This window comes from Trichechus manatus, unplaced genomic scaffold (genome assembly GCF_000243295.1).
Source record: "Trichechus manatus latirostris isolate Lorelei unplaced genomic scaffold, TriManLat1.0 scaffold00003, whole genome shotgun sequence".
Taxonomy (NCBI): Eukaryota; Metazoa; Chordata; class Mammalia; order Sirenia; family Trichechidae; genus Trichechus; species Trichechus manatus.
Genome location: NW_004443939.1, coordinates 13,368,542 through 13,386,867, shown reverse-complemented (window position 1 = coordinate 13,386,867; position 18,326 = coordinate 13,368,542). Strand labels below are relative to the sequence as shown.

The 18,326-nt window shown below is 38.6% G+C and overlaps 1 protein-coding gene across 5 annotated transcripts in view; it reads right to left on the bottom strand.

Moving 5' to 3' along the window:
* The window catches only part of SGIP1 (SH3GL interacting endocytic adaptor 1), a 266,382-nt gene that overhangs the window by 134,449 nt on the left and 113,607 nt on the right, over positions 1 to 18,326 (bottom strand). For 4 of the 5 annotated variants that reach the window (XM_012555361.1, XM_012555357.2, XM_012555353.2 and 1 more), the window contains 2 exons: positions 10,621 to 10,684; positions 4,247 to 4,271 (listed from right to left, as the gene is read on the bottom strand). In XM_012555361.1, coding sequence (XP_012410815.1) covers positions 4,247 to 4,271; positions 10,621 to 10,684 — 89 coding nt within the window. Of the gene's footprint in view, positions 1 to 1,242; positions 1,315 to 4,246; positions 4,272 to 10,620; positions 10,685 to 18,326 lie in introns of all 5 variants that reach the window. The other variant, XM_004369029.3, reaches the window with a different exon arrangement.

Genomic DNA, 18,326 nt, shown 5'->3' with positions numbered 1-18,326 from the left:
AAAGTACAACTTATGGAAGTGGTAATAGTGAAGGGAATGGCTTTATTGATTTTCAAATTGAAAACTTTGAAGAAGCAAGGGAGGGTATAAACCAAGTAGAGAAGCATCACTTAAAAACTAGGCTAAATAGTGAAAGCATTATTGGCTATTCAACAATAAATAAAGGGTGATTTTTCTCTTGGAGTTAGGGTTATGCATATTTTTACTTTTTTCTTTTCTGTATTTTCTAAAATTTCTACACTTAGCATAAATAATTTTATAACTTGAATACGTGACTGTTATTTAAAGATAATTGAGACTCACAGTGGTGTCCATCTTGTTTTAATAGGTATTTTACTTTGGTCAGGCTTATTATCTGACCAAACATGATGGGCTAAATTATTAATATAACAACAATTGTGTTCAATCGTACTTCCATCAAAATTTGCAATTTCCATTGTGAATGTTCCCTTTTCCCAAGGTTAGCTCATGACCACACAGTAATCCTTGGGTGAGAAGTATTAGAAACACACATTGTACTGCCTCAATACTATATTTTTTATCACTGAGGTAGAGCTGATCCACTTTGTAAGTAATCTTATATAACAGTATTGTCCAATAGAACTGTCTGTGAAGATGGAAATATTCTACATGTGTTCTGTCCAATGTAGGAGCCATTATTCACAAGTGGCTATTGAGCATTTGAAATGTGGCAAGTGTGACTGAGGAACTGAATTTTTATTAAATTTAAATAGCCACATGTGGCTACCATATTGGACCACACAGCTAGAGATGTTTGCATAGGCTGGCCTGGGATCAGCATCCTTGGCTTGACATCCTTTAGTTAAGTACACTGGTTCCCACAGACCAAGCCTGCAGGTTCCTGACATTAATGAGATGGCACTTAACCTAACAAACTATTAATTCAATTTGCAGAGTGATGTTTGTATTACAGCCAAAAGCTTCTTTATAGATAGCATGCTTTTTTTTAAAATTTGAATCACTGTCCTTTGTCTAGGACACACACATCTTTTATGCCTGATAACTCTTTATAAAAGTATACTCGGATGTCAATACATAGTCTATACGATTGGTTTAAAAATTGGCTCCAGGTATTCAGTAAGTAATTTGGGAATATCTAGGAAAGTCTTCTTAAATGGAGTAAATAAAGCTACTTTATTTTTCTTCCAAATTTCGAGTTGGGATTTTACTCACTTTTTCTACAACCCCTTGGAAATTTTAAACTAAAATCTGTTTCCTTACCGAAACTTTTTTTCCTCCTTCACGCGCACACTCTGCTTTGTTATTGTAGGGTGGTTCATGTGGGCTGGGCTGCTGGAATTGATTGTTTTAATGTAGAAAAAAGTTGTTAAAGGATCTGTTTGTTCTTCAAGACACATATAAAGAATCACATGGAGTCAGCAAACATATCATAGAAGAAACAATTTCTAGGCCAAATTGTAGGGCCTACCAATCTTGGCAGGATTCCTTAAGTAGAGTGGACTTTGGGGCCCATAATGAGGCTCTATTCAGCAGGCCAGCTTGGCTAGGCCAGTACAAGAAGGGAGAAGTAGGAAGATGCGTCCCAGGCACTAGGGACCACATGAATCTATTCCTCATTCAGCCAGCACTTAATTTATAGGTAGAGAACAGACACCAGGACACACCAGAAAAGACTGAATAAAACAACTGTATTTCTAATCTAAGTGTGAAAGTCTAGCTCCACCATCTTTTTCCCTGGAACAAAGCCTTCCTGAGGCCACCAATACGTATAGCACATGCGGCTGATAGTTCCTTCTCTGCACCCTTTCCTGCACACCTGTTCAGGAGGAGCAGAGCAGATCCCCTCACAGCAATGGCTAGAACCCCCAATCTTCCCAATCTTAGATATAAATCTGAACTGCTTAGGAAAAAGTTACGCTTTACTCTGCACAAATTAGTGTTTGTCTGGGCTAGAATGCGTTGTTGCACACAGCTGATGGCTCAGACATCATGATCACCAGCTCTGCCAGCGACAGGTACACCCAGCCAGCAGTGAGCAAGGCAAACCAACCGCCATACATGTAGCACTGCCAAGAAGCCTCTATAGAGTAAAAATCAAAGGCACTGTCCCCAGAGAAGGGCTTCATTGTATTTTGAGAAGCCAAAATTAAATAAGACACCAGGACATTAGGCTATTGTCTAGGCTCTGCATTTACAAAGTAGTTTATAAATATCAAGTGGGTGCACCACTACTGGTAGCTCGTGGGACCATACTAGTCAACGCATAAATATCAACTGTAGACATTCAAAAGGAAAGAATTTGGAAGCTCAACTACCCACACCAAAGTGGCTTGGGTCCACAGACACAGAGTCTTAAAGAAATCAGTTTGAGTTTCAAAGAAATTCAGGTTGACATCTTTAAGGATGGAATGTAAACAGAAACTGGGACTCATATAGTACTGGTAGGATAAGGAGCTCTCAAAATTTGGTGACAATAGTAAATGGGGGGAAAAAACTGGGGAACGTTTCCAAATGGTAAAACTAGCAGCTGACTAATAATTTCCAATGATCTACGAAGCTGTACACACTGTTTCTCAGAAAATGGATTTATTTCAAATATCACCTATTTCAAAACAGGTTTGTATTTATTTCTTGAGAAATCAGAGTTAAAGAATTCCTCTCTCCTAATAATCAAGACCAGTAATATTTATGGCATTGCCAATTAAATGACAAGGAGGGTAGAACTGCTAGTAAATGACTATATGCCTTAAAATCGTGAAGGTAAAGGAGGATTCAGGGAACTGGTGCATGAAGTCTTGACCTAGGATGTACAAACCTTCAGAATCACTGCTGGGGTCATTCATGCAGCAAATACTCATGGTTGCCTGTTATATGCCAGTCATTGACCCAGGCTCTGTGGCACATATTCTACCCAGAGATTTAAACTGGTGGTCCCCAGAGAAGCAGAGAACAGTGAATTAGCAATGGAGCCTCAGAGACAATGAGCCAAGTGGGGAGGGGGTTCAGAGAAGGATGGGGATGGCAGAGGGAGAGAAGCAAGAAACAGCACTCAGCCTGGGAGCAGCGGAGACAGAAAGCAGAGAATCGCTAATAAAGCTTTGCAAAGGTCAGAATGGAGGAGACAAGAGAATACAGGGAGGGGACCAAGACAGAGGCAGAGAGAAGACACAGAAGCATAGAGTACCTGAGACACAGTTAAGAAGAGGGCTCTGAGCCAGAAGCAAGAGGTGAGGAGAAGGTGAGTCTTCTGGGTCTTTTTTTTCCCCTGCTGAATAGAGCCTTGATTACAGTGTTACCCAAGGTCCAATGAATTTCAGTCTATTTTCTTAACATTTCATGATGAGAACTACATGAATGCAAAAGGCACCCCAAAGCTAAGAACCTTGAGTCAAGTGTGGGAGAAAAACTCCTGCTGTAGTGGCAATTAACATCCAATTTAGGTATAATATTATAAAGGGTAATGTTCCAAAAAATATTTTTAACCTCCAGGCTTATTTTAGTTCCCACTCCAGCCCAATGAGCCTTATGTGAGCCCATTTTTTTCTTCTTTTTTTCAATAACAGCTGTTCTTTTGAACCTTCTGAATAGGCATCTGATTTAGATTTGAAGGGAGTCATTTTAGAAGTTGGTGCAGACTCCCATAAGCACAACCCGGATAAATCCAAGCCCAGGCTCCACAGACTTCTTTAAAAAGCAAGAAATCTGGTGGCCAGCAAGGAGTCAGAGGTACTGTTAAATCTAAACCCAGTGGCAACATTTTCCTCCTTCAGGCTGAAAATTCAGGCATAAGTGGTTTCCAGATCATTCCCTACTTTTGAATTTAATATAGAGAATGTATCTGCAGCTCCATTACTAAAAGGGAAAGGCTTCTTCCAATTTTATTGGATCTCAGCTCCATTATGACTCCGTGGCCTCTGTTAGAGAAAAACATTCTCACGTAATGAGCTTTTACATTATTAAACTGAAAATGAAATCACAGTTGATGGTAGCAGCCCTGCATGAACTGTCTGGCTTCTGACCCACCATACTGATGATTGTTTTGCTTGCCTACTCTGGGGAAGAGTTTTATGTGAATGCAATATATAAATCTAATTTGACCAATACTGCATTTATTTCCCATGCAATTACTATAGAAAATTACAACAACAAGCAGTCTAAAAAGTCATTCAAACTTTTTTTCCCTACAGAAAAAAGTGGGACTTCAAAAAATTTAAAAATAGCATACACCCATGTGTAAACCTACTAAAATTATTTAAATACTTACAATTCCGTCTCTGTCTGGTGAACCTCTGTAACAAAAAGAAATCAGTAGCCATTAGAAAAAATGAATTATTTTTGATATGCAGACTAAAGTACAATAATAGGAATCATTAACTATACTCCCCTTATGCTCTATCCCCCCAATAAACCAGGCTAATGAAAACGAAATCAAACCAATTTGGTTGAGAGTGATGTTTGAGTGTGGGGTGTATGTATGTGTGTGGGAGGTAGATGGTCATCAAAAGCTGAAGTTCAAAAAGCACAAGTTGCTTGTGCAATGACTTGGTCCACTTTGGAAAGAAGAACTCATTAGCGAGTCTGTCCCAGTTCAGCTGGCTCCATTTAACACTACCACAAGGAATGTAAACTGAGTTGCTCTCATCTTTTCCCCTGAGAATGGTCTTGAGTTTCCTCTTATAAGAAGAAACTTCTATGGCATTTTTCAACTTATTTTGAAGATCTGTACTTTCTTCAATATTTCTGAATTTACTGTCTCCTTTGATTATATGAAAGCAGGAAACGGAAGGCAATGTTTTGCTGAATGGCTGACACTGCTGACTAAAGTCCAGGGAAGCTATTCTACGGCGGCACTATGCTGCAGTGGCTAAGAGTCAGGGCGTTGCAATAAGATGAGTCTGGATTCCACCACTTATTAGCTCTGTGACCTTCAACAAGTTACTTAACCTAAATCAGTTTCAATAAAGCAGCTGGTATGGATCGTATTGTGTCCCCCCAAAATGTGTATCAACTTGGCTAGGTCACAATTCCCAATATTGTGTGGTTGTCCACCATTTTGTGACCTGATGTAATTTTCCTATATGTTGTAAATCCTACCTCTGTGATATTAATGAGGCAGGATTAGAGGCAGTTATGTTAATGAGGCAGGACACAATCTACAGGATTAGGTTGTATCTTGAGCTAATCTCTTTTGAGATACAAAAGAGGGAAGCGAGCAGAGAGAAGAAGGACCTCATTACCACCAAGCAAGAAGAGCCATGAGTGGAGTGCGTCCTTTGGACTCAGGGTCCCTGCACTGAGAAATTCCTAGAACCAGGGGAAGACTGATGACAAGGACCTTCCCCCAGATCTGATAGAGAACGCCTTCCCCTGGAGCTGGCTCCCTGAATTCGGACTTCTAGCCTCCCAGGCTGTGAGAGAATACACTTCTGTTTGTTAAAGTAAGTACTCAAAAATGTTAGTTTATTATAATCTTTGTTCTCTTATCATAGTGTCTCTTCCTTAGGAATAAAAAATTGTGCACTTGCAGCCACATTGACATTTATAGCAATATAGGAGGGGTATTATTGTTGTTTTGGGAAACTGAGCTGGATGAACCAGGTGAAGGGAGAGGAGAGAGGGCAGTCACTATAACTGTATAACATCCTATTTTCATCCACTTGATTAGGAGTTAGACAAATGTTATTCCATTAACATGGGGGCCAGAATTGTGCTTAGAAAGGGATCTCAATCTACATTGTTTGGAAGAAAACCTTAACAAGTGCTTGGGTAGACCATGAAATCCTGAGGAGTTTGGTTGCAAAAGGTCTTTAGGAGGTGGGTCCAAGTAAGGAAATTCTTTATTGCTTTATGGGATTAGGGCAGATGAGAGGATCTCTATCTCCATGTATATCATTTCTATCTATCTCTCTATCTATCTCTATTTAGAAAGAGAATGGGGAATGCAGAGGTGGGACACTGCTTGGACTCCAAGATGTGATTCCTCTTTCCTACCAACACCACCTCCAAAATGAGAAACATAATCTACTTGTAATACAAAACCCTTGACTGGAGCACGTTTCTCATGATAACCCAAGAAGAGACTGAGTTCTGTGTTTACATCAGTGATATCGGCAGGGGCTAGAAGCAGAGGTTCCTGAGACTGAAAAATCATGGGAGTTGGCAGAAATCTTGGAGACTTTGGGTATTCCCTGGTCATAGAAATTAGATTGTTCAAAGAAATCTCAACTAAAATAGAAGAATAGAAAAGTCTCAACAGACAACAGAGTCACAATTAATTCAACAAATATTGAGGGCTTATAATGAGCCAGGCAATGGGCTAAGAGTAGGTGATAGAAATAGTAAACAAGACATGCTCATCAAAATCCAGTGGGTTATCATGGGTATAGTAAGCCCAGGCTGGTAGGAAAGCATGGACAGGTACCAACCCACACTCACTGAAACCAACTTTCCTTCTCTTATCTACATGCTACAAAAAAATGAGGAGTTTTTACTAGGATTTCAAGCCTTGTTAAAGAAGTTGAGAGAAGAGGTCATTGTAGTAACTTTTGGTTAGGGTATGTTCAGAGGCACCAGCCGATGTGGGAGTGCCTCAGGGACAGCAAGCAATAGATGTGGAGAAGAGAAGGGTCTGGAGACTGGCTTGGCTGCTGTGTTGCCCACAGTTGGTCCAGGTATAAGAGCATATCCATAGGTCATCTTAATGGAAGGTCAATTGATCTCATGCGCATTGCAGCTATTAGGATGGTATTTCAAAAATTTTAATCAGAAAAGCTGTAGTTAACAGCATTGGGGTGCCATTCTGATCCTTTGTCTGATCCACTGATGGAAATGGATCTGGTGTTTCCTAGTACAGTAATATTAAGCAGGACAATGAAGAGTACTGGCTCTAGTACCAGGCTACCTGGGTTCAGTCAACTTAGGTTTCCTAGTTGCATAACCTTGGGCAAGTTACTTCACTTTTTGTGCCTCAGTTTCCTCATTTATAAAATATCAATGATAGTAACATACACCCAGTAGGATTGTTGGAGGATTAGTTAATATAAATAAAGAGCCTAGACTAGTTCCTATTACATAGTCAATACTCTTTGTCACCTAAAATAATAATTACTATATAATCTGACCTAAGACTGGGTAGTGGGGAGATTTTAGCAGCTGTAGACACTTGAGCATGTGTTCTATATTCATTTTATTAACTCATTTAGGTTTACATTTTATTTTAAAAGATTTTTTTTTCCTTTTTAAGAGCATACACATTCTATCTACTGTCTTCTAATTTAAAATTGGTCACCTACCATGGAAGTTTTGCCTCTGTTTTTTTAAGTTTCAGCTACCTCTTGTAACTCTACTACCTTTTCTCTTTTCCCCTCCTATTTGCCTGGACTATAAGTTTGCCCATCTACACTTTTCATTTCTGGGTGATAAAACATAGGCAATAGACTCTGGACTAGAATACCGGCTCCAAGTCTTATTTTCTTGGTAGCCTTCAGTGAGTTACTTAACCATTTTTGGTAATGATTTCTCCTGTCTAAAACTGAGATATTACTACTAATCTTATTGAGTTAGTGTGATGATTAAAAAGGATATCAGTGCATACAAAATACCCTGCACAAGGCCTGTCACTCTTCCCCTGTTTATCAGCCACTGTAATAATGATTAAATCAGGAAGCTCTGGTCCTAACCCTACTCTTTATCAAGGGAGGTTCAGTCATCTGGAGTTGGTGCTGGAGTCTAGCCAAGTAGGTTTCTTAGCAACCGTGAACCAGTTGTAACAGTCTCGAAAACAGTTTCCATCAACGAGGTTTCAGTGATCCCTGCTTAACATGAGCATTAGCTAAAGCTGAAGGGGCAGCAAATTGCCACAGCATCTTCTGATTCCTTTTGCAAGAATGATATATAGCCCAATTACAGAGCAGAAGTTCACGAAAAACAAAGGCTTATACTAAACTGCTTGTCCGCCAACCATCCACTGATGGTGGAAACGGTCTAGAGCCAATTTGCCATCAGATAAGTAACTTGGGGGTACTCAGATGGTAAGAAGGAGGAGTTGGGATTCTACAAGCAAATGCCCCATTAGAGTTCCTCAGAGCTTTTGGGCATATACCCAAAGCCATGAGGAACAACTTACCTTTTTTCATATCTTTAGAAGTGGGGATGGAGGAGCAGTTCTTTGGCCACATGCAAATTAGCTCAGCAAGCCCTGGGGAGGTTGTTTAACCTCTTTTCCCTTCCCCTTCTAGAAGGATTGTTTTTTCTTTCCCCTTTTCAACAATCTTCACACATCAGAGATTATGTGCAGTCAGTTAAAGACATTGTCTTCGTAAAACAATGGATTTGGTCTCTGCTAATGATGCTCTCCTGAGCTGTGTCTAATAGTGCCACATACAATACCTGGCACATTGTAGGCGTCAACAGATGTTGCCGATGACTGTCCAGTACCGTGTCTGGCACTTTAGGGAAATTAGTTCCATCTAGTGTAAATTTTCACTTTCACAGATGAGAAAACTGAGGCCCAGCAAAGGAACATGCAATTCCCAAGGCCACGGAGCCACTGGCAGAACTGAGACTACAGCCCAGGTCTTTTGACTCCAGCGAAAAACCACCACCAATTCTTGGTAGGTAATGTCTAGAGAATGGCAATTTCTTAAGAAACAGTGTGAATTATACCATCCTCAGAAAATATTCTTAATTCAGTCATTTAGAAAATTTTGCAGGACTACAATAAATGTATTCCATGAAATAATTATTTACCAAAAGAAAAAACACAATGAAAATGTGATAACAGGAGACTTAACATTTGGTATCTACATAGAAAGTAACTTTTCCCCCAATTCCTTACACTCCTTTGCTTAACAGTCTTTGAGGCTTTAAGACTGCCCACTACCGAAGGAAGGAAGACCAGAAACCTCAGCCTGGCAATGAAGTCCTTCCCATCTGGTCCTGACCTCCTTTTCAGCCTTGCTTTCCATTATCACCTTTACCTGTAGCCAACAGGTAGACACACTGCCCATTTATCTTGTCCTGAATGCCCACTGGATTTTTCCACCTCTCTGATTTTGCTTTTGTTGTTGCCTTAGCATGAAATGCATGTCCTTATCCTCTTAAAGATCAAATTCAAGGTTCCTCCCTCCCTGAAGCTTCCCTGATGATCTGTCCAAATATGAGCTTTCCCATCCTCAAGCTCCCGTGAAATTTCATTTTTAATTACTCATAAGGAACTTACCATACATTACTTTGTATCAGTAATAATAAGGGTTGTAGAAGCTACCATTTATGCAGCATTTACTGAGTACTAGGTACTATACTTCTTGTTGTTGTGTACTGTCAAGTGGATTCTGCCTCACAGCAACCAGTGTGACAGAGTAGAACTGCCCCATAGGGTTTCCTAGGCTGTAATCTTTTCTACCATGGAGTCACTGGTGAGTTCGAAATGCCAACCTTTCAGTTAGCAGCTGCCTCATCTTAACCACTGTGCCTCCTGGGCTCTATGGTACCACAAGAGGCATTTTAAATGTTATCTCATTTAATTGTATGAAAGATATTTTAATTAATATGGTAGATATTTCATCCCGTGAATTTTTAAATAAATTCTTGGAGGACAAGGAAACAGGACAATAGTCAGCACCTTGTAATAAAATTTTTACATAATAAAAATGTACAGAATGAAGAACTAAAGGTGAGAATAAATGTAGCCCTCTTCCTTTTCACCTGTGCCCAAACAACTATTGATTTCCCCATTTCCTAACTTCTTTCAGGGACCCTAGTCAAATGAGAGGTTTAATCAACTCAGTTCTGATATACAGTGGACCACATCAGATCTGCATTTTCACATGGTTAAAACCAGCTGGAGCTGAGGAGTGGTGCCATCTTGATCCAGGCCTTGGGCTGGAATCCCAAATTCCTGGACTGCTCATGTATTTAAGTTACCAGCCTGGATCGAAAAGGCACCTGAGTTTTTGGCTTAGTGCTAAATACTTCTGAAAGAGGATCCAAGACGGTCTAAGAAGTGGAATGAAATTGTTACATGCTTGAACATTTTCAGAAGGGGTCCGTTAGTGTCCATGGGCAATTGACTCTCTTGAGTGTGATAATTTAAACATGTAAAAGTATCCACCCTGTTGTTTCTGGCATTGGTTGCTTATTAGCAGCCAAATCTTCATTCTTGTGAATTCTGTTAGCTGATTTACAATTGTGTTTATATAAAATCTTGGCATCTCAAGTAAGAGATCTGGTATGTTACCTAGACTATCTTTCTGTTTCTGGTTAGGCATAATCTATCTCAACAGGTATTTGTTTTTTCAGTTCAGTTTAGGGTCAACCCTCAAGGTGGAAATACATGTTTTTAGTTGCCCACAAAAGTAACAATCACCCTTCCCTCCTCCCAGGACTGATGGGAAGTGTGGCTATCATGCTATTGAGAAATAAGGAATGATGAAAAATTGAACATGTGATGAAAAGTCTTCATCTCCATAGCATAAAACTAAGAACTGTTTATGCCCAGTAATTACAATTTACCCAGAAATGGGGAGAGCAACCAAACAGTACAGGATATCCAAGAAAATTCTGTGGAAAATTTAAAGTAACAGTGACATCTCTTATTCAAATAGTTTCTTTGAGGAGGCAAATTTTTAAAGTACGTACGTAGAATCAGTGTCCTTTTCTTTCTTCCGTATTCCAAAGGCCTTCCTTGTACGTTTTTTCAATCCTGTGGAAAAAGAAAAAAGGGCCAAAGAAATATATCAACAACATTCAAGTGAAGATATTTTTAGAGTTGCAACAATCCAGGTAAACTTGAATGTTCAAAAACCAATGAAAGTTTTTTCAATTTTGTGTGTGCATGTGCATATGATTCCTTATTATAGTTTTTAACAGATGTTTATCAAGCACTCAGTAGTATACATTCTTAGCATTATAAGCAACATAAGACTGTATGGGTATAGAGCAGATTGCAAGCTTTTCTTAGACCATTTTTGTTCATCATCCACATTGGGGCTCTGCCAAGAAACTGAATTCCAGATGGAGAAGAATAACAAATTCCAGGTTAGACACATTCTTGCAACTGGGAAAATACCAAGACACAGATCATGTAAACCATACTAAGAGAGCTACATTGTTCTGACAACTCTTTGTGTCCCATATTCCCATCTCATCTTTTTCTACTTCCTCAACTCTGTGGCCAGGCTGGATTAATAACCATTCTCTAAATATACAGGGAGTCCCTGTGTGGTACAATAGTTAATGTGCTCAACTGCTTACTAAAAACTTGGAAGTTTGAGACCACCCAGAGGCACCTTGGAAAAAAGGCCTGGTGATCTGTTTTGAAATATCAACCCTATGGAGTACAGTTCTACTCTAACACACATGGGGTTGCCATGAGTTGGAATCAACCTGATGGCAATTGTTTTTTTCTAAACATATCTCAGCTCTTGTACTCCAGTATCTCTTTATTTCTTACCTTCTTTAGTCCTTACCTTTGATTAAAATGCTTTTCTTATTTTGTTGAACATTTAGAATTTCAATTCATCCTCCAAGGGCCAGGCCAAAGTCTACTTCCTCTGTGGCTGATACTCAATCCCAGTTGTGTTAAGACACAAGCTATTCTGTGCTACCCACAAAATGCTATTCTTACATGTATTATAATATATCAAACTGTATCACACTTGTTTCCCATGCCAGTTTCTCCTGTTAGACTGTGAGCTTTTCCAGGACAGAGGCCAAGGTGTACTTGTTTGTACATCCTGGACACCTACTACTGATACCAGATAGTATTTATTGACTTAAAATATCTTCTGGGAAGCATCATTAGGGCAGCACAAGGCCTCTTTCTTCCATCTTGGACAAACCAAGCCATGTCTTATTTGTTTCATTCTTATCCTGTCAAGGCTCTGTTTGGATTTCCCACCCCCTACATGCTTCATAAGGAGCTCTGGTGGCACAACGGTTAAGTGCTTGACTGCTAACCGAAAGATTGGCGGTTCAAACCTATCCAGTGGCTCTGGGGAAAGACAGACCTGGCAATCTGCTCCTGTAAAGATTACAGTTTAGGAAACCCTATGAAATAGTTCTACTCTGTCACATGCGGTTGCTATGAGTTGAAATCAACTTGACGGCACCTAACTACAACAACGAAGTGTTTCACAGTTACACACTTGGCTTGTGTTTCTTGTGTTAGTATTATTCCAACATATTATATATTCAAAACTGTAGACTTGTTACTAGTGTTTTGGAAAGTGTTCTTGAGATGCTGAAGCTGGAAAAGTCATTGACATTACAGGATATGTGTTTGGCACTACCAGGTGGAATAAAAGGAAAAACACTGATAGCATCAATGATTTGATGACACCTTCTTCCAAAACATGTGATCTCCAAAATGCCTCTGTTCCATCTAATTTTGCATTTTAATAGTCATTCCAGTTAAGAAGTTTAGGTTTTTAAAATGTCAATGTTTGTTTTTTTACAAAAATCTCCTTCCATATAAAACTATTTTCTACTACTCTCCACATGGGGAGTTTATAGGAAAACTGATGGACATTTAAAACTACCCACCTATAATATTTAGGAAAATCTTCCCTCCTTTTCATGTTTATTTTAATTGTTTTCTTCCTTCTCATCTCTAACTACCTTTTCCCCTTATAGGGATAAAGAATCATAGTCATATAATAATATTCTTCCCACAATTTTTCTTAGGCCTTACATCTCTTCTTTAAAAAAATATTTTATTATTATCATTTTTCTTAGGCATCTTGTCTCTTAATTGGTTTTTCTAGGCTTCTAATTTACCCTTTGGGTTGATGAGGTATGCTATAATTGCCAATCACTACTGGTTTTATAGGGCTATAAAACCAATGCTATTAATATCTCCTGTTTGCAAAGTACTTTATTTCCCATAACTTGACCATAAGAGATAGCATGTCCTACTAAATAGATGAGAAAATACATACAGATTCCAGTAATTCTTGTATTAAGTTAATAACAGAGTAGACAATTGTAGTTTTCCATAGACCTTGCCCAGTTTTGACAATCAAATGTGGACAATAGCCAATATGATCTAGGTCATGAAAGTCACAAGTTGTCTAGTTTCCAGAAAAAAGTGCAGTATAACAGAAGTCAGGAGACACAGGGTCCAGTTTCAGCTTCATTTCTAATTTCTTAGCTTAGTTCAAGTTATGTTCTCTTTATGTTTCAATCTCTCAGACAACTAATAATAAGAAAATCAACTAATAATAAGGAAAGAAAGAATATACACACCTTCACAAAATACTAAGCCAACCCACAAGTTTAGTTTCACTGAAAGTCCTGTTTTTTATGAACCAAGAATACACCATCGATGTGAGATTCCAGGGGAAAAAAAAAATCAAATTGTTTAATAGGAAAAAACATTGAAAACCTTTTTCCCATGAAAAGTGGAAAGGTTTGAGAAGTTTAGGAGAACATGAAGAAAATTCTGAAAGACTAAAGCGGAAGTTATAAAATGTAAAAGCCACTTATATCTTAACAACTTCTGGAGATGATCCAATAAGAAAACAATCACACAAGCTACATTTAAAGTCATTGGAGAGGCATGGTCATGTCTTTGGAGAGTTTATTTTAAAATATCAAAAAAAAAAAAAAAAACTCTTAAAAAGAGAGAAACGATAGTTGAGGATCTTATAGGAATTATAAGACACTATATTCGATAATCTGATAAGCTTAAAAAAATACTATATCTGAAAAACTCTCTACTTCTGATTCTAGAATTTCATGAAGATTTTAAAGTTAATTTCTAATTATTTCTAGGCTGGGTGATGAATTTTTGTCAACTATCCTTTACCAAAGAGCAGCTCGAAAAGACAAAGTAAAGTATTATAATGAAATGTGCAAAGACCTGGAGATAGAAAACCAAAAGGGAAGAACAACTTGGCATTTCTCAAGCTGAAAGAACTGAAGAAAAAAATTCAAGCCTCGAGTTGCAATACTGAAGGATTCTATGGGGAAAATCCTAAATGATGCAGGAAGCATTGAAAGAAGATGGAAGGAATACAAAGAGTCACTGTACCAAAAAGAATTGGTTGACAGTCAGTTCAGGAGGTAGCATATGATCAAGAACCAATGGTACTGAAGGAAGAAGTCTAAGCTGCACTGAAGGCATTGGTGAAAAACAAGGCTCCAGGAATTGATGGAATACCAGTGGAGATATTTCAATAAACATGCGGTGCTGGAAGTGCTCACTTGTCTATGCCAAGAAATTTGGAAGACAGCTACCTGGCCAATCAACTGGAAGAGATTTATATTTGTACCAATTTCAAAGAAAGGTGATTCAACCGAATGCGGAAATTATCAAACAATATCATTAATTTCACACACAAGTAAAATTTTGCTGAAGATCATTCAAAAGCGGGTGCAGTGATACATCGACAGGGAACTGCCAGAAATTCAAGCCAGATTCAGAAGAGGAAGTGGAACCAGGGATATCACTGCTGATGTCAGATGGATCCTGGCTAAAAGCAAAGAATACCAGAAAGATGTTTACTTGTATTTTATTGACTATGCAAAGGCATTCAATTGTGTGGATCATAACAAATTGTGGATAACAGTGCAAAGAACGGGAATTCCAGAACACTTAATTGTGCTCATGAGGAACCTGTAGGTAGACCAAGAGGCAGTCGTTGGAACAGAACAAGGGGATATGGCGCGGTTTAAAGTCAAGAAAGATGTGCGTCAGGGTAGTATCTTTTCACCATACTGTATGCTGAGCAAATAATCAGAGAAGATGAACTATATCAAGATGAACACTGCATCAGGATTGGAGGAAAACTCATTAACAACCTGTGATATGTAGATGACATAACCTTGCTTGCTGAAAGTGAAGAGGACTCAAAGCACTCACTGATGAAGATCAAAGATCAGAGCTTTCAGTATGGATTATGTCTCAACATAAAGAAAACAAAAATCCTCACAACTGGACCAATAAGCAACATTATGATTAACGGAGAAAAGACTGAAGTCGTCAAGGATTTTATTTTCTTGGACCCACAATCAACGCCCATGGAAACAGCAGTCAAGAAATCAAAGGACACATTGTATTGGGCAAATCTGCTGCAAACAACCTCTTTAAAGTGTTAAAAAGCAAAAATGTCACTTTAAGGATTAAGGTGCTCCTGACCCAAGCCATGGTGTTTTCAATTGCCTCATATGCATCTGCAAGCTGGACAATGAATAAGGAAGACCGAAAAAGAATCGATGCCTTTGAATTCTGTTGTTGGTGAAGAATATTGAATACACCATGGACTGCCAGAAGAACCAACAAATCTGTCTTGGAAGAAGTACAGCCAGAATGCTCATTAGAAGCAAGTATGGCAAGACTAAGTCTCACAAACTTTGGACATGTTATTAGGAGAAACTAGTCCCTGGAGAAGGACATCATGCTTGGTAGAGTAGAGGGTCAGTGAAAAAGAGGAAGGCCCTCAGTGAGATGGATTGACACAGTGGCTGCAACAATGAGCTCAAGCATAACAATGACTGTGAGGATGGTGTAGGACCTGGAAGTGCTTCATTCTGTTGTATATAAGGTTGCTATAGTCTGAACCAACTCGACGGCATCTAACAGCAACAACAATCCTTTACCAAAAATGGGAGGGCAAAAATCAAGTGTTTTCAATGAAGTGAATTTCCTATGTCAACATATTAAAAAAAGAGAGACCTAAAGGGAAAGAATTGTATTGTCCTGATGATCAGGGCTAGAAAGGTTTTATCCCAAGTTGTGGAATAGAGAATACCTTCCTGTGTTGTTGCATCCCTAGGTGGTGACGGTTACTATGCTTGGCTGCTAACTGAAAGGTTGGAACATGTCCACCCAGAGGTGCCTTGGAAAAAAGTCCTGGAGACCTACTTCTGAAAAATCAGCCACTGAAAACACTATGTAGCACAGTTCTACTCTGAGATACATGAGGTCGCCATGAGATAGAACCAACTGAGTGGCAACTGGTTTCCTGTGCTGTACGGAGCCCAGGACTGTAGTCTCGGATTAGCTACACAAGGAGCCTGGTCTGTACCTCTAGCTTCTCTCCACCTGTTCCAGATTCCTTTAGTTTCTCTTAGTATTATGAGAGATGTTAGTCAAGTTTGGGGGAAAAAAAAATTAAAAATTGACTGATTTTTAAGCATGTAGGAATACACATGGGGTCTCCATGAATCGGGGGTGACAGCTAAAAACAATAACAAGCTTATTTCACTCTAAGCAACCTTGGATATAATATTACAAGATAATCAAATAAAGCAACAGGGTTAGAAACTGATGATAGTGATAGCACAAGAAAAACACTGAGTAGAAATTCCATCTACTAGTAGCTAGCATTATTGAAGTCCTTCCCATGTGCCAGGTAACAAGTACTCTGTCTATGTTGTCTCACTTAATCCTCTAACAAACCTTGTGAAAAAGTAAGCTATGTTTCCGCCTCAACTGATGAGCCTGAGGGTTTCCCTAAATTAGATTTTGTAATCATCATCCCCAAGAAACTGGGGGCTACTCTTCTTCTACTACTTCCCAACTGTTGGGGACCTGCAGGGATTAGTCGTAGATTTCTCTAGACCTCCACCTTGGGACAATTTCATCCACTTACATGTTTTCATTTACCATTAGATTTATGCAAATAAATCCTGAATCTATAGGTCAGGCCCAGCACTATCTCATGAGCTTCTGAAATACACAGACTTTCTTCCCATACTTGGGCTCCTACAAAGAGACACCAGATTTCATCAAAAGTCTTTAGGCTTCACTTGCAATATATATGAAGTCAAATCTCTGAAGGTATGCCCAATCATCTAGCTTAAAATTATTTTCTAAATACGTGGAAGCTGAACAACACCTTACTCAAAAACTACTGGGTTACAGGAGAAATTAAGGATGGAATAAAGAAATTCATAGAATCAAACAAGAATGAAAACACATCCTACCTGAACCTTTGGGACACAGCAAAAGCAGTGCTCAGAGGTCAGTTTATAGCAATAAATGCACACATCCAAAAAGAAGAAAAGGCCAAAATCAAAACATTAACCCAACAATTCGAACAAGTAGAAAGACAGCAGCAAAAGAAGCCGTTGGATGCCAGAAGAAAGGAAATAATAAGAATTAGAGCAGAATTAAATGAAATAGAGAATAGAAAAATAATTGAGAGAGTTAACAAGACCAAAAGCTAGTTCTTTGAAAAGATCAACAAAATTGATAAACCACTGGCCAAACTGACAGAAGAAAAACAGGAGAGGAAGCAAATAACCTGTATGAGAAATGAGATGGGTGATATCACAACAGACCCAACAGAAATTAAAAGAATCATAACAGAATACTTTGAAAAATTTACTCTACCAAATTTGAAGGCCTAGAGGAAATGGACAATTTTAGAAACTCATTACCTACCTAAACTAACACAAACAGAGGTAGAACAACTAAACAAACCCATAACAAAAGAAGAGATCGAAAAGGTAATTAAAAAACTCCCAAGAAAAAAAAGCCCTGGCACGGACGGCTTCACTGGAGAATTCTACCAAACTTTCAGAGAAGAGTTAACACCACTACTACTAAAGGTATTTCAGAGCATAGAAAAAGATGGAACATTCCCAAACTCATTCTATGAAGCCAGCATAACCCTGATACCAAAACCAGGTAAAGACACCACAAAAAAAGAAAAATACAGACCAATATCCCTCATGAACATTGACACAAAAAAATCTTCAACAAAATTCTAGCCAACAGAATTCAGCAACATATCAAAAAAATAATTCACCATGATCAAGTGGGATTTATACCAGGCATGCAGGGATGTTTCAACATTAGAAAAACAATCAATGTAATCCATCACATTAATAAAACTAAAGAACCACATGATGTTATTGATGGATGCATAAAAGGTATTTGACAAAGACCAATACCCATTCATGATAAAAACTCTCAGCAAAATAGGTATAGAAGGGAAATTCCTCAACAAAATTTGGGCATTTATACAAAGCCAAGAGCCAACAGCATCCTAAATAGAGAGACTTTGAAAGCATTCCCCTTGAGAATGGGAACCAGACAAGGAAGACCTTTTTTACCACTCTTATATTCAACGTTGTGCTGGAGGTCCTAGCCAGAGCAATTAGGCTAGAAAAAGAAACAAAGGGCATCCAAATTGGTAGCAAAGAAGTAAAAGTATCTCTATTTGCAGATGATATGATCTTATACACAGAAAACCCCAAAGAATCCACAAGAAAACTATTGGAACTAACAGAAGATTTCAGCAAAGTATCAGGATACAAGATAAACATACAAAAATCAGTTGGATTCCTCTACACTAACAAAGAGAACTTCAAAGTGGAAATCACCAAATCAATAC